This window comes from Pelodiscus sinensis, chromosome 21, assembly GCF_049634645.1.
Source record: "Pelodiscus sinensis isolate JC-2024 chromosome 21, ASM4963464v1, whole genome shotgun sequence".
Taxonomy (NCBI): Eukaryota; Metazoa; Chordata; order Testudines; family Trionychidae; genus Pelodiscus; species Pelodiscus sinensis.
This window is the reverse complement of record NC_134731.1, coordinates 15,775,484-15,792,173: the sequence shown is the minus strand read 5'-3', so window position 1 is coordinate 15,792,173 and position 16,690 is coordinate 15,775,484. Positions and strand designations below refer to the sequence as shown.

At 54.3% G+C, this 16,690-nt stretch overlaps 1 protein-coding gene across 3 annotated transcripts in view; it reads right to left on the bottom strand.

The window, feature by feature from the left end:
* The window catches only part of LOC102451490 (ras GTPase-activating protein 4-like), a 48,949-nt gene extending 33,370 nt beyond the window's left edge, over positions 1-15,579 (bottom strand). For 2 of the 3 annotated variants that reach the window (XM_075904968.1, XM_075904969.1), the window contains exons 1-2: positions 15,369-15,576; positions 395-451 (exon numbers count right to left, since the gene is read on the bottom strand). In XM_075904968.1, the coding sequence (XP_075761083.1) occupies positions 395-451; positions 15,369-15,433 (122 nt within the window). In that variant the 5' untranslated portion in view covers positions 15,434-15,576. Of the gene's footprint in view, positions 1-394; positions 452-15,368 lie in introns of all 3 variants that reach the window. The other variant, XM_075904970.1, reaches the window with a different exon arrangement.
* Positions 15,580-16,690: the final 1,111 nt, after the last annotated feature.

The window sequence follows — 16,690 nt, the reverse complement described above, 5'->3', positions numbered from 1 at the left end:
TTAATTGCTAATCAGAAGGGGGGAAATTCCTCATTTTGTATGGAAAGGAAAAGTTTCTCTGATCACTGGCTCCTGCCAATCTAACATCATAGCTTGCTATTTTAGAGATGGCCAATGATCTGAGCGGGTGCCAAGCTACACAGAGCTCGGGATTAGGCCCTCGGGGCCTTTTTGCATTTCAGAATATACGAGGCGATCACAGGGCGCGGGAGAAATTCTGTGTGTTCCAGGGAGAACTTCCAGAGGGAGAAAAACTGAACCAAGACCTGACCCTCCGCAGGCGGTTCCGTTGTATTCCGCGGAGCTGAGCCGCTTTACGCCAACTGAGGGTCGGGCCCGCCCCGCGAGAAAGCCAGGCCGTGCGAATGAGAAGGAAAGAGGAGGACTCAGTTACCGGATGATGGCTTCGTTGTCAATTTTCACAATGCAGTATGGGTCGCTGCTGCCCGTGCTGGAAAACAAACACAAAACACCCCACGTAAGCCCAGACTTCGCTGCCCAGGGACCGTCTAAGCACAGTTGTTACAAGGCAAAGCTTGCACCTGACGTCCATCCTTCAGTCACAAGGGCCTTTCCCTCCTGTGCAAGTCACAGCCCACTGGTCTAAGGGTCCAGTGACCCTGCCAAAAACCCACCGTGGCAACACGACGCAAAGCCCAGGTCTCCAGAGCTGGGCTCACTATGGCAGCAAGGAGAGCCATATAGACATGGCAGCTTGGGCTGGAGTTCGGACTCAAACCCAGTGTGGGGGGAGGGGAGGAAGGGGTGCCACAGAGCCCAAGCAAGGGTGTCGACTTGGCTGTCTTTAGCACCCCAGGGCAAGCCTGGAGCCCCCGGCTCAGATTCACCCCCGGGGGCGGCTTATTCTGCAACGTAGACGTCACTCTAAGGTGCTAACAGCAGGCTTCTGGGGGCATGTGGTGTTGGACAATGAGACCCTGTTTATCAATCCCTGTGGGTTTTTTAACCTCATTTCAAGCCATCTCATCACTTTCTCGAGGCCTGACTCGTGGGTTTTTGAAGCTTAATAGTTGGCAACACCAGGCCTCTAAGGAAGGGCTGATCCCACTGAACAGCAAGCACCAGCTCTTTTGAGGGTGGTAGACATGCATTTACTTCCTTCCCTGCCGCACCCACCTTCCCCAGCTCCAGAACAGATTTTCTAGACCCGAGGTAGCCGGGGGTAGGGGAATAGGGGCAGATCTATGTTCTACTACGACACAAATAAATAAGCCAGTCAGAGCAGGTCAGACAGAATATTTCTCCGAGACCCAAACGGAGCAGAAATGTCAGCCAGCACCCTAAACCCACCAAGAAATAAAACCAACGGAAGAGTCCTATAAACCGAGGGGAGTAAACAGTGCAGTCTCCCTCTGTCTTTTGAGGTCTCTAACTCAAGGAGCATTTCAGGAGGCTTCAGTCCGACTCGAGGTACTAGGTGAGAACTCCGGTCTGCGGAGGTCGGACTACGTGGTCCAATGGACCATTCTGGCCTTACAAATTCAGGCAAGCACGTTGGCCCGAGAGCATCAGGACTGAGTATAAATAAAGGAGGCTGGATCCAGGCCGGGTGTGTGTGTGTGTTATGTTCTGTCTGAGGCACCAAGCGCTAAGGAAATAAATCTCAAACCCTGGTTTCCTTGTAAACACGGAGGTGCCTGGCTGGGAATCTCAGCCCTTTGGGCTGCCAAGAAGTTCTCGATTTTCCAAAACAGAAGAGGGGAAAAAAACCCATCACCGGATCAGCGCACGGCCAGCTTCCCCATCAAGCGCTGACTGTTTGCGACCGGTCATTCTGAGCCGGAGGGACTCGTGTTGCTGGAGACCGGAGGGGATGCAGCTGTTTCCTGTGCTGCCAAGGCAACTAAAAAGGAGATACGGAGCCAAATCAAGCTCAGTTGGACACAGCGCTGGATCCCAAAGTTCTGGGGGGCTCAAAGAATAGCAGCCACCGGGTCCTTCCTCTCCCTCCCTGAACCAAATGCCTGGGGAAGTTAACATCTCGGATAGCTCTCTGATTCTCTCTCGCACCAACATTGAACCCAGGTGTCCTGAGAAGAAGGCGGCCCCATGTAACCCACACACCATTGGGGTGCACTACACTGTCCCAGTTCCAGAGAGAATCAGGAGTCTGCGCTGAAGCCTCAGCTAACCCCCAGCTGGATTTTAACTCATGTGGCTGAGATTCCAGCACTAAGCTCCAGAGATCCGAGGTTCGGTCCCGCCTACCGGCGTTACACCCACACACTGCCATCGAGACCCGGTCGCATGGAGATGTCGCTTGTCCCGCTGTTCTCCACGCATGCCCCACATGTTCCTAACAGCAACGTAAACGCCCGTCACTCCCCTGGGATGGGCTCTCAGGAGCCATCGCCCAACAACCCAAATTTCTGGAGTTAGGTAACACGGTCCAAAGGCCCATCTAGCCCAGTGTCCTGTCTGCCCACAGCGGCCAATGCCAGATGCCCCAGAGGGACAGAACAGAACAGGGAACATCAAGGGATCCCTCCCGTTGCCCATTCCCAGCCTCTGACAGTCTAGGGACACCGCTCCTAAGGCAGTGCTGGCCCATGAGCAACTGCTAGGAAAAGGTTGATCCTGGAGTGTAGGGCACGCGGATGCAAAGTCTCCAGGGCACCGACTCAAAGGGAAAAAGGAGAGTAGGGACCAGAAAACCAGCAAGGTTGGGATCAATTGGTCAAGCTCTGCATCACGGCCAGAATTCCCACTGAACACAACACAACCGCATGGGAAAACAATAACCTGCCAAAACACGGACCACTCCACTGTCCCATCAGCCTGTCAACCGCACGGACTTATTTATAGAACTAAGCCTTCCAACCCACTTGGGACCTCACCCCCTTTCCTTCCCGCCAGCTGACCGCTCCCTTGGCCGGTTCAACTCCTCCGAGGGATGGTCCCACCCGGTCCTTCCAGTAGAGTGTTTGGGACACCACTAAACCGGGGTTGGGCCCCATCAGAAGTTAAAGGAGCCACTTCACAGGGGAAGATCGCGGTGGAGCATCCGTTTAGGGTCCGGCACCTTTCCTTCTGGCGACTAGGGACCTGATCCCAAGGTCGCTGGAGACAATGCGAAGACTCCCACCGATCTGATGGAATTTCCATCGACTACTTTGTTCGCTGATGGGAGGGGAGGGGGCGCTCGCTATCCCTCTGTGACTGCAGTTTAAATAGTAGGAATTGGGCATGCAGGCAACCCAGCTCCTACAACATTTAAACTGCAGATCTGCAGCAGAGGTAGCTCCTGGGGGTGGCCTGAGCTGGGACTGAACAGTTGGCTCCACCTCCTCTGTCCCTTTCTCCTCCTCCCCATCCCTGCACTGGCGAGAGTGCTGGGGGGAGGGCGGCAGGACCGTTTTTTAAGCCAGCTGCCCCTCCCCCCTTCCTTGCTGCCTCTGATACAGATGCAGCGGGGGGGGGGAGAAAGGGAGGGAGCAGTCGAGTAGTGATAAGCCTTAGCTTATCGGGTAGTTGACTACTAGAGTAGTCGCTTACATCCCTAGCTCTAACCACTGCACTCTGCTCCCATAACTCTGTTCTGCCTATGCCACAGGCACTTGGGCATCTCTCTGAGCCACAGGCCAAATGGATGCTTCTTCCCAAGCCAAGTCAGACAATCCCACACAACTAGCAAAGCTGGTCAGAAAACGGAATTTCCACCCCACAGGAAAGCCCAAACTTTCACGTTTTGTTTTCATTTTATATCAGAGGTGTCAGAATAAGGAAGGCAGGGAGCTAGGGCCCTCCCCCTATTTACTGGCCAGAGCAATAGGTGGAGAGGAGCAAGCAGGCAGCAGGACTTTGGGGGAAGACACAGTTCGGAGGCAGGGTCTTGAGGGAAGAGGGTGGGGCGAGGGTGAGGGGTGGAGCCAAGTTTCCTGGGCCTCTTGCCCCGCCTCTTCTAGGGTGCTTCTACTGTGCCAGTCTTGAACTGGAATTTAAAAAGGTCAACAATTTGCAAAGCAGAACATTTTCTACTTATCAAGCATTTTGTTTCAACAACCGTGAAACACCCACACACAAGTCCATATGCTATTTATAGTACCAAAAAGTCCAAACAAGAGGCCAATTGACACCAGACCATTGAAATCCAACCCTCCATTTCCAGTGCACGTCACTGAGGTCCCCCCCCCCCCCCCCCGGAAGTTTTGTGGAGACCGACACGCGCTCACGAATCATTCTGATTTCAACCCAATGGCATTTTCCAGCTGCTCTAGTGTTGCTAAACCAACGTCAACAACCAATCACTCAGCCAGGGCGGGGAACCATTCGCCTCACTGCTCCAGACAGCAAGTGAGAAAAAGGACAGGTCAGCACTATCCAGGGATCTGGGTTCAACTCCCCGTGTAACTCTAGGCAAGTCACGGCCTGTGCTTAAAAGTTAGGTCGATGTAGCTACAGTGCTGATGGTGTGAAAAATTCCAACCTAGCCCCCCCGTGCTGATGTGATTAGGTCGGTGGAAAATTCCCCTCTTGACCTAGGCTCTGTCTACACAGCATGAACCGCACAGAGCACCCCAGAGGTGCCCTCTATCTGCCCTGCATGGACACTGCTGCCACGAACTGCAAGGTACCTACTTCACAGTCATGAGCGTTGTGTGAACTGGTGACTGGGGGATGCTAGTGTCCAGTCTCACCCCTTCCATCCACCCATGGCCCAGCCCCTTTTATGCCCCCCAAAACTCAGAGCCCCCCCACAGCTGCCATCCCCCCACTCCAGGCTGCCTAGTGCCCACAGCCCCCCGAATCCTGGAGCACCAGCAGGGAGAGTATGCGGCGACATTGCGGCCTCCCCAGCACTGGCAGGGAGGCTAGGTGATGCTGCCGCAGCCTCTCCAGCCCCAGGAAGACGAGCGGTGTGGCACAAGCCCCTGGAGCCCAGTAGCACAGCTAAGCGGGGTCTGGGGGCAAAGCTTCCCCCATCTGCTGCCCATGAACCCGAGCTAGGCACAGCACAGAGTAGCTGAACTCTTAGCCACTGTTGCTTGGAGAGGCGGCTCCCCTGCAGCAGTGGAAACAACCTGCCCACTAGGATAGGAAGCATCTATAATGGCTTGGTCTTGTGCCTCTTGTGGATGGGGAGGGATGGCAGCCTCACAGCCACTTACCGGGCTGCGGGAGGACAGACACGGTACAGATGCCAGGCGCCCTGATATCAAGTTTGACGGGACCCTAGAAGCACCTCCGAAAGACCCTGGCTGAACAGGCATTTCATCTGAATGCAGCAAGGCAACACCACACGGCTGCAGCAGGACAAGGCAGCCCACGCAGTGCCTGACCTACCCTAGCTGGACAGGGGCCATTTCTACGCCTCCTCCCTGCAGCTTTTAATGTCCCATTGTTTATGGGCAGCCCCGGATCCCCAGGGGTGGCTGACAGGTTTCTAATGAAATGCCAGGGCTGATTTGTGTGCATAGCTCCCGTGCTGGAAACTTCCCACTGCCCGGGTTTGTTAATCATTGCTGGAGCTGACTGACCCAGGGCACCAGGAAAACAAAGCACCACTAGAAGAGGCAGGGGCTTCCTTTGCACAGATGGGTTTTCACTATTAACTCTAAGGATGCTGGTGTTTTCCTGGCTGCCAGGAGACCCGGCTGCTCAACAGAACACAGGAGCTGTCCCAGAACAAAAGAAAGCTAGGGCTTCTGTCGGAGACATCTTATTTCCAAAGCCTCCTGACTGGTCAAGAAAAGAGAACTAAACGCAAGGTTAGAAGGGAGCAGAAGCAGGAGCCAGGCCCATCCAAGTTCTGCCCTCTCTGTGAAGGATGGAGGCCTACAAGGGGCGCTTCTGTGCATTTGACCTTGGCAGGTCAAAGCTGGTCTTCCCTGCTTTAGCGAGCATGGATCGGTCTCGCTGCCCGTGGAGACGTGTTACGAGACTCACCACCCCAGAGAGCCCCCAACTGGTGAGACCTGGCTTCATGGCACTTCCCCACCTCAGGGGTCCATCTTGGGTATAGTTTGGCCCTAAAGGCAACCTGACCGTCAGGCCAAGCTACTGTGTAAAGCACTCAGCCCCTTTCGGGGTTACAGTCCCTTCGTCCAAGGCTCCAAGCAACTTCCAAGCAAGAGTTTCCAGCCCCACAAGGCTCAGCCTTCAGCCCCCTTCCTCACAGATAGCTCCCAGCAGCCTGCCCCAGTTGTTCTATTGTGGGTTGTGGCATGGGTGGGCCTAGGCCCAGCCCTTTCAACCCATGGGGAGGAACCAGAAAGCCAGGAAATGGTAACTGCTTCAGGCCCAGTGAAACCAGGACAGGAGTGCAGGCATGAGGGGTCTAGAGAGGCTCACTGAGCACAGCCCCACACGGCTCAAGGAGCCAGGGGACACCACCTGCACAAACAGATGGCCTGGAGTAGGGTTGCCAGGTGTCCAGTATTGGCTCGGACAGAAGGCTGGTGAGGGGGGGAGGGGGGGAAGCATGGGGATGTAAATGCGCAGTGACTCTTTTTTGCTCAACAACTTTTGGGGTTTTTTGGCTCAACTGATTTTTTACACCTGCCACGTTTGGTATTTTTTGTGACGCTCTGGCAGCCCTAGCCTGGAGATGTGATAGGAGGAACTGGAAGCCGGCTGTACAGCCACAGAGCAGCCTACCCATCTGACTTCTTCCTCTGCTGTTACGCTTGTGGACGGCCCTCTTGGCCAGCCAGCACCAGGAGGAAGTTGCCGGGGAGGTCGTGTGATTTTTGCGGGGCCAAATCTGAGGAGACGCAGCCAGAGAAGCCGGCAGCAGGGCTGCAGTCAACTGACTGACTGCCAGCCCTTTGGCTTGTCCACCCGGCCATCTGGGTCAGGCCCACCCTCCGCTCCAAGGCCTCCAGCAGAGTCTCCTCAGCCAGTTCCTAGCTCCCCTCAGCCTAGAGGAGAGGCCTCGCTTCGGTCAGCCCCAGCCAGGCCTCCACTGCTGGGCTCTCTCCCTTCAGGGCTAGGCACAGGAGACTTCCCCCCTCAGCTGCTCTTGCCTGCCTGCCCACTGCCCCCCCAGGGAATTCCAGCAGCCTCCCCCCAAAAAACTCCTTCCCTACTTCTTCCTGTTAAGTCCTCGCACTGGGGCAGTGGGACACAACTAACTGAACAGGCCTGACTATGAGGACACTCATGTCTTCACTAGAACCACCGCCACACAAGGAAAAAGGCGTCTTTATAATGCCTGAGCAGACCCAGTATGTTACCAAATCCTAGTGCAGACAGTGCAAGTTGTAGCGTTAATGCTCCTGTGTTACACCTACACCCTGCTGTCTACACTGAGATTTTATAATGTGTGCTAATGAACACGTATTAAAAAGGCACCGTACCCCACAGTGCACCTACATATACCCGGCATCTTCCAGAAAGGTGGGGCAGGGTAAGGGATGGGGGGAAAACAGCTTTAGACTTTTAATTGAAAAAAAACAAACCCTGCCACATATAAAAAATGAAAGAAATTTAAAATAATCCCAAAGCAGCAGCTCGGAGCTCACACTCAGTTCCTTGTACGCACACAAATGCCCACCCCACTTTTGAACGAACCGTTCTGCAAAGCCGCAAGAGCCTTATTACTAAAAACCAATTAGCCACGACACAGGGTCTGCTTGCCCACCTGGTCCATGAAAAGAGTGGAAAACCCGGGTGCCAACACAATTTGGCAAACATTGTCTAACGGACAGATGCTTAAGCTGGGATAGAGGTGGGAGACAGAACTAGCCACATGGTCACCCCCAGGCACATACCCCGCAGTCTCCTTCCCCCAGCACCGCTGCAGGTTGGCAACAGCAGTCTAAAAACGAAACCCATCGCTGGAGTTTTCAAAGGGGCCTAAGGGAGCTGGGCACCTATCTCCTCCCAGCCCAGCCAAGGTGTCTAGCGTCACACGCAGAAGGATACGCATAGATGGATTTTGGGGTACATGGCGGGCAAAATCATTTAAGAGTCCTGGCTTCTCAGGCAGGAAGACCTGAGTTCCGCCCCCCCCCCCCAGCTCTGCTGCTTGCTACATTGCCACGTGCAATTCGTTCCCAGCTGCGTGCCTCAGTTTCCCCATCTCTACGTGGGTGGGGATATCTGCATCCTCGGGAGATGGCGAAGCTGGGGCATTAACGGTGAAGTGACTTGCAGCCTGTGTTCATGCCCTGGCTTAAGCCAGGGAGCAGGTACAGCAGAAAGCACTGCGGTGGAATCTCAGGGTCATCAAAACGTTGAAGAATTCCTGCGGCCTAATACTCCAGCTGAAGCTTCCAGGAGACCCTGATCCTCTAGAAATGAGCAGCTCAGAGTCACCTGAGACCAGGCCTCATCTCTCCCCCCCATGTCCTGCTGCACTGACCTCTGTGGCCGTGCCAGGGCTGGCCAGGAGTTACTGAAAGTGCCCGGCTGTCGGACACCTGGGCCATGCGGCTGCACGCTCCGTGCACAAGCTCCCAGGGACTTCCGCGGAATGCCAATGAGTGAAGGCGGCACAGCGGGGGGAGCGGGAGGTGTCAAAGGCAAACCCACCAGCCTGTGGGACTTGCATTCACCCAACGTGCTGGAATGGCAGATCCTTGCTAAACCCAGGAACTGGTCAGAAGTGAAATATGCCCAGCAAGGTCCCCGCTCTCCCCCAAGGCCAACCCACCGAACATGGACACAGGCTGCAAGTCGCTTAGTTACCGGTAGTCTCTGCTCATGGCAGATCAGGCCAGGCCAGCTCCGTAAGGGTCAAACTGAGGCAGGGGGCCACAGCAGGGCAGGACCAAGGACGAGGGTCAGAGTCAAAGTCCACAGAAGCCCAAAGGATGCCCAGTTCCTCCAGTGGCTCTGAGACAGGGCCCAGGGAAGCAGGAGACGTTGCCTCTCAGCTGCGCTGACCCTGTCATTGGGCTGCCTGTGAGCACAGTGAACCCGCTGACTGTGCTGCCTGACTGGTCAAGGAACCAGCAGGCCTAATGGTTAGCGCAACAGCTCTGCCCATTCAACGCCCCTGCCCGCGGCTGTGCTCTCGCCTGTGCCTGCTCCTTGCTTCGTCCCACCTTGCTCCTTTCCTGCCCAGCCAGCTCCAGCGTTACCTGTCTACTGTCTCCCCAACGCCCCTCTCACCTCTGGCTTTATTCCTGAGTCCAGCTCTGACCCTGGTTACTGGATTCCTGACTCTGCCCCTGCTCCAACCACTAGGCCTGAGGGCCCACATCCCAGTCCGTGACAATAGGGAATCTACACTTGCAGGTTAAGACTGGAGGGGAGGGGCCCAGCATTAGATTAGAAAAGGGCGCGTTGCAGCAGCTCAGGATAGAACTGAATCAGCAGAACAGAGGTGGGGGGGAGCTCCCACAAGCCCTGTGCAGGCTATTTCTGATTGCTAGGAGTCCCCCACTAGCAAACGCCCTGGAAACACCCACAGCCAAACAATCGGCAGCTTGCCAGCTTGGGAGAAGGACGCAGAACATTTCCCCAGGGGTGGGAGGCAGCATTTGCGTGGATGCAGCATGTTATTACAAGGCAGCCCAGACATAGCATCTTGAAAGGTGCCTCGCTGGGAGGCACCCAGAAACAGTGGAAGGTAAGAAACCCAAGCCCGTGGGGCAGCCAGCTGGAAGGGCTGGGCTCCCAGCCAGCAAGCAGAGTGACCCTTCCCGGAACGGTCCACTGGCCACAAGACCTTGGACCCAACCCCCCTTGGAAACGTTTTCCACATGCCAGCGACACGCCAAACCCACAATGAACCAGGGCCAGACCGGAAAAGCAGGACTCGGGCGCAGCCTGATCCTGGGTAAGTCACAGACTCACTCCACAAGCTGCGTTTTGTTCAGCTCCCTTTTTCAGGCCTGATTTGGAACAGCACTGAGCACCAGCTACTCCAGCGCCATCAATGGGGGCCCCCCAGCAGGAGATGCAAGACAGGCACCCAAAGATCAGGGCTGTGTTCAGAAACAGGGTGTAAAAGTGAGTGGACGTGGCACTGACAGCATACCTGGTCCACTGGGTGGCATGCAGCAGGGTTTCCCTGTCAACGTATTTCACACACATGCAAAACCCATTTATTTCCGTGTTCCTAATGTAACTTGAGATTATGGAGAGAATAGCAAAAAGTCCAGTTCACTTGCTGCTGTTCATGGCACTCGACAATAAAATAAAATATCTCCCTTGGTTCGGACCAGGGGGTGTGTGAACATAAGAGAGGCCAGACTGGGTCAGACCAAAGGTCCATCTAGCCCAGTATCCCGTCTGCCAACATTGGCCAATGCCAGATGCCCCAGAGGGAGGGAACACAACAGGGAATCATCCTGTGATCCCTTTCCTGTCATCCATTTCCAGACAAACAGAGGCTAAGGACACCATTCCTACCCATCCTGGCTAATAGCCATTGATGGACCTAAGCTCTATGTATCATCTTTTTTTAAGCCTTGTGAAAGTCCTAGTCTTTACAACATCCTCTGGCAAGGAGTTCCACAGGTTGACGGTGTGCTGGGTGAAGAAAAACTGCCTTTTGTTTGTTTTAAACCTGCTACCTACTAATTTCATTTGGTGAACCCTAGTTCTTATATTATGGGAACAAGTAAATCACTTTTCCTTATTCACTTTTTCCACATCAGTCATGAATTTCTAGACCTCTAGCCTATCCCACCTTAGTCTCCTCCTGAGAGAATCAATGGAGCTTGTTCCCTCTGGCTTAGCCAGGGAACTGGACACTGACTAAGGCTTTGTCTACGCATCTAAAATTAACGTGAAGCTGCAAAGTGTGGCCATGGCAGGAGCCCTGTCAGTGCTCTATCTAAACCCCCTCCATGAGGAGAGTAGCCAACAGTGCTGGGAGCCCATTTACACTGGTGCTTTACACCTCTGTAATTTGTTGCACTCATCAGGGCGGGATGGGGTGTGAAAAAACACCTGAGACAGAAAGTTACAGCACAGGAAAGTGGCAACTTAAGTCTACACAGTGGCAACTTTCTGACTCAGGGGTGTGAAAAAACACCCCTTGGCCCTGAGCGTAGCAAGTTACTGCACTGTAAAGTGCCAGTGTAAACCAGATTGCAGCACTGGGGGCGTGGCAGTTCGCTTCCACGAAGGGAGTAGCTGTGTGTACCTGGGCCATACTTTCACTTTACAGCACTGCTACAGCTGCGCTTTGATTTTAGAAGTGTAAACAAAACCTCAGTGCAGCAGTGGCGAGGCTGCCAACACGGCAAGGGGAGTGTTTTGCTTGAAAATGACTGTTAAAAAAGAGGCGCAAACGTGGGGCCAAGTTTAAGCACGTCTCAAACAGGTGGGTTTGCTCCGATTCCTGTGGAAGCCAGATCCACGCACTGGCTAGGTCTGATTCAGTTCTCACACCTGCTTCACAAAGGCAAACTCAGCTCCCGTCTGTGGCATGTTGCAGTGGGAGAGGAGAATCGGCCCCGCACTGTATCCACCCCGAGCTACAGGTCAGGAGCCAAATTCCGCACTTGGCTCCGCTGGTGTAAATCCAGAATGATCCACTGATTTAGACGGCATTATCCTGGATTTACAATGGTGTCACCACAGCAGGATTTATCCCTTCCGGGCCTGAATCTCCTGGCATTTCCGCTGGTGACAATCTGCAGAAAATCCGCAAAGGTTGATGGAATTACACTGGGGGAAAGCTGGGGGAAGGGGGGTGGGGGATAATCAGGCCTTGAGACTTTTACAACCCCAAAAGTGATTTGAGGCTGGGACAGAACAGCCCCAGGGTCACTGAAGGGCAAATCCTAGGAAAGGCCAAACACAAGGTTAGAACTTCTTTCCTGTCCGTTTGCAAGGATACAGGACATTGTCTGCTCAGACTCTCCACTGAGTTGTCCAGGGCCTTGAATTCATGGGACTCATGGCCCCATCAGTGGCTTCTCAAAGATCTGACTAACAAGGCAGAAGACAAACAAAGAGGGCCAGCGAAGCCAACCAGGAGCTGGAGACAAGCCAAGGCCGGTCTCTCTCCATGCTGCCTGAGGAGTGCATTTCACTCCAGGCATCTGAGAAGGCAAACCCATAATATATTAACGAACAGGCGGCCTAAAATGTCAGCGTGCCCTGTGGACTGAATTGGACACCGCAGCCACAGCTCACCCATCACTCCCCACTTTGTACATGCAGCTGGGCTTTAGGTCATGTAACAGATGTGCCCGGGGAAGACTGGCCCCACTAGTCAGCCCAGTCCTCAGGGCTGGTCACTGGCGACTGTGCAGATTTAGGCCAGCTGAAGATTCAGCCCATGGAGCAAAAGCTGGGAGCAACGATCAGAGCCAAATCCTGCTGTACATCCAGAGTAACTCAGCTGGAACAAACAGAGTCACTCCAGAGTTACATCAGCAGAGTGGGGGACAACTCGTGGGCCAGATCATCAGCGGGTGTAAAGCAGCATCGCTCCGGGGCCTTATGCTGGTTTATACCTGCTTAGGATCTGGTGTATCAATTCAGTGGATTTAATCAGAAGAGCCATTTAACAAAACAAAAAAACCCAGACCTCAGTAATGTCACCAGAAGTGCGGAGAGCCAGGCTCTGACCCAAGGTGAAGGGCTGGGACCCTGTTTTAGCTTTGGAGCCCAGAGTGCTGGTGTTGCAAGGAGAAAGCAGCGCCGCAGAGGCAGACAGACTCAAATAAGTCTGCTCACCCTTCCCACGACCCCTCTTGTGCCTCCCTTGAGGTGAAAGCAGGTTGGGCCAAATTCTGACCTCACCCAGGGGAAAAGTCCATTGACTTCAGCCGGATTCCTCTTGGGTTAGGTCTTCCTGATACCCTCGTGTCTACCTATGGTGCTGACATAGCCCCATCACTAGGCTACCCAGGCAACTCAAATGTTACACTTGCATTTATCCTCACACCTCTGTGAAGCTGGGCACGGCTGTCACCCACATGCCACAACTGTGCCACTAAGAGGCGGGGGTCACACAGGAGCAAAGCAGGGCACCGCACCCACGTGTGGACGAAACTTCTTCCAAATTAGGCCTAATTTTTTGCAGGGGATCCTCTGAAGTCACCCCCGTTAATCCCTTCTGCCCAATGCGAAGCGCCATCCCTAAGGGCTGGGGGATTTCCATGCAGTGCTTGGGAGCAGCCGCCTCAGCGGGAGCAGGAAGGGTTCCAGAGCAACGAAGAAGATTCCCTTGCTGGGGGGGCCTTCTACATGAGAGGTGAAGCACGAGGACATAAAACCACCCTTAGCCCCCCCAGCCTGTCGCCTCTAGAGCTGCTGGGTGTGCAGCAGCAACCCTCAAAACCAGCATGTGGTGAGAAAACTTGTTCCCCAAAAGAGATTGTTCCGCCCTTGAAACACTCCCGTGAGCAGCCCTCAGCAGAGTTCTCTGCTCATAGGCAGCCTTTATGTGGGGACAGCATTTCCTCACTTGCCATTTCACTGTGCCACCACCCCTCCGGGCAGGAACTTGCCCACTGGAGCCTCAGCACTGCACCAGGACTTCAAATCCTCCTGCTCCAACAACCCCCATGGCAGAGGTGGGGAACCCAAGGCCCCCGGCTTGCCTAGATCCAGCTCCTGAGGATTGGAGAGCTCGCAGTGGGCTCCAGCCCCCTCACTCTTCCCCCATGAGGCTGGGGCACACAAAATCTACTAACCTGGCCCTCCCAGGCTCTGGTGCGTGAGGGAAACATGGGGAGCATCTTTCTCCTTCTCAGTGAGGGGTTGTGGTTTTTTGCTTCTCACTTGTGTGCAGCCCCTGACTGATTTTTCTGGGGGTGAGCGGCCCCCGACCCAGAAAAGGTTCCCACCCCTGCTATATGGAGGTTTCCTGCCTGGTTCCTTCTCTAGGACCACCTCCGTGCAGCCACCCCAAGTTAGAGAACCACCTCCACACCCCAGCCAGGGTTTTCCATCCACCCATCTTGAGGCACTTTACATGAGAAGACAAAGATAGTTAACCGCATTTTACAGAGGGGGAAGGGACTTGGGCAGGGTCCCCCAACAGGCCCCAGGAAGAGCTGAGAATAGAACCCTGGTCTCGGATTTCCTGAGCAAGGGCCCTGGAGCACACATCTACCCTGGTGAAATCCCAGCGAGGCCAGTCCCTGCTCCCTGAGAATAAGTCTCTGAGCAACACCATTTCTTTTCTATTTCTCCCTGTTTGCTGTAATGTCCAATTGTCTCATGCACATCAGGAGGGCAGTGTTATTAAAATGAAGGAAAACTGGTTTCAGAACCAGGCCTGTAAACACTCAAAAAAAATCAAATTTCTTCTCTTATTTATTTCTATTCTTTTTCCATGACGAGTATTAGGATTTTTTTTTTTTTGGCAGACTCTCAGCCCCACCAACCCGAAGGCTGATTCCTTAACACTAGCAGCCTCTGGAGACGGTTGTTCTGGCTGAGCCAAGCAATCCAGGATTTGCACTAGGAACCTGGTTACAAATGCCTCCATTGGTACGAATCAAAAGCTCAGCTCATCTATGTCATTTACTAACCTATGTCATCACTCATGCCATTGCCTCCTCCCCCCCAGCAACTTCGCCTCTTCCCCAAAAGAAAAAGGACCATGCAATGACAGAAATAAAGTCTGAATCAGAAAGAAAGAAAGAAAGAAAGAAAGAAAGAAAGAAAGAAAGAAAGAAAGAAAGAAAGAAAGAAAGAAAGAAAGAAAGAAAGAAAGAAAGAAAGAAAGACAGCCTCTTTTGATTAGGTTCTGATATTTTGGGTTTAGTCTAGTGTCTGTAAAAGAGAAGCAACGGGAGGGAGAGGCAGGTGCTGGCCCAAGCTTCCCGAGCCACAGCCCAGACATGCTCTGGGGTACGAGGGTGCTGGGTGATCACACACCTGCATCCTCCCAGCACACAGGGGATGGCAGGGAAAGAACCCCTGAAGCGTGTCTGCAGCCGGAGAATTGGCATGTGCTGGGAGCAGCTTGGAAAGGTGGGTGCGGGGAACTACCCTGCAGAAGCTGTGCGGAGGGACCAGGCCTGGCTTGGTGAGGTGTGCGATGGTCATCGAGGTCACCGTGCAAGGACTGCACTAGGGCAGGGAGCTGGGAGGATGCCCCTCAAAACCTGCCAGCTGGGCAGCAAGAATCTTGTGAACATGGGGCAGCCGGACCAGTCACTCTATGGACAGGACTTCGGGGCAGGGAGGTGTGTATGTGGGGGGGAGGGGGGTTACAATCCATCCAGGTAGCTGCGGGGTAGCTGGATTCTTTGGCCATGCTTGCGCCTTGGGGGGCAGGGACAGCCTTGTTCCTTGCACGCAGCCACCTCCCGGTGTTTCGTGCACCACGGCCGCTCTGCACACTAGAACCAAAACACGGCCCTCCCCCACGCACGGAAACCCCACGGTGTCCCTCCCCCGCGGAATCCCCACGCGCGACAGCCCCGCGCAAAGCAAACCCACCCGCGCGGCGGCGGTTCGGGCCGGGGAGCTCCCTGACTTACATGTCCTTAGCCGGCAAGTTCTTCCCTTCCACTATCCGTATGGACAGCGAACTCCGCTTGGCCATGGCAAAGCCCCGCCGGCTGGCGCTCCCGGCTGCTCCCGACAGGGTGCGAGAGGCTGCGGAGCGGAGGGTGGGACACCAAGTCTCCCCGCTGGGAGCGAGCCGGCACAGCTGGGCAGCATCACTCACACGTTCCCATTCACCCATGTGTGGGGCGCTGCGTCACTGGCCGCTCACAGGCCTATCAGAAGAGGGAGACGGGCGGAGGGGCGTGGTCGGGCTGCCAGCGCCAGCTGTGATTGGGTGTTGGCGGGAGACTGACCGGCAGCCTTGCCTTGCGATCCAGGGACCCCCCACTCTGGGGGGTTGCTCTAAAGCGAGGCGCCGGAGTGTAACAAAGCCTGAGGAGCGCCCCTGGTGATTGGCGAGGCCCCGAATATCTCATCTAGGTCACGTTCCCCTGAACCCAGAACAACTCCAGTGATGATCATTTCGGTGGCTCAGCTGCTGCTTCTCCACTTCATGCTTTTGCAAGAGCAGGATCAGGGTCTTCCACCCCCCCCCCCCCCCCCGGGGACAGCTGCAATCCCAATCCTTCAGTTTCACACTGGTGTAACTTCACTGACTCCCCATTTACATCCTCTCTGTACAGTGACAGCAGGAGGGCCAGAGTCCATGCTCTGGCACCTTCAAATAGTGCCCTGTAAAGGCATGGCAGAGACCTACAGCTGCAGACACCAGCAGACACCCAGCACCAAACAATAGGGGCAAGGGAGCTCAGGCAGTGATGTATTGGCAGCGTTCTTCAACAGATGAGCCTCCAGAGGTTCCAAGCCCTGCACTGTTACATAGGCTGTGTCTAGACTGGCCAATTGAATTTCCTCAAGAACACTGACTTCCTACTTTCTGAAATCAGTGCTTCTTGTGGAAACACTATGCTGCTCCCGTTAAGGCAAAAGTCCTTTTGTGCAAAAGGGCCAGTGTAGACAGCTCAGATTTGTTTTGCGCAAAAAAGCCCCGAACGCGAAAATGGCGATCAGGGCTTTTTTGCACAAAAGTGTGTCTAGATTGGCACGGACGCTTTTCTGCAAAATGTGCTTTTGTGGAAAAGCGTCCATGCCAATCTAGACGCTCTTTTCCACAAATGCTTTTAACGGAAAACTTTTCCATTAAAAGCATTTCCGGAAAATCATGCCAGTCTAGACGTAGCCAGTGTGTTGTTGCAAAGTGGAATGCAAAGGAATATGAAAGCTCAAGCAAACATACGTAGAGGAGATGGGTTAAATACAATCTCTGGGGCTGAAAAGTTATATGGAATGT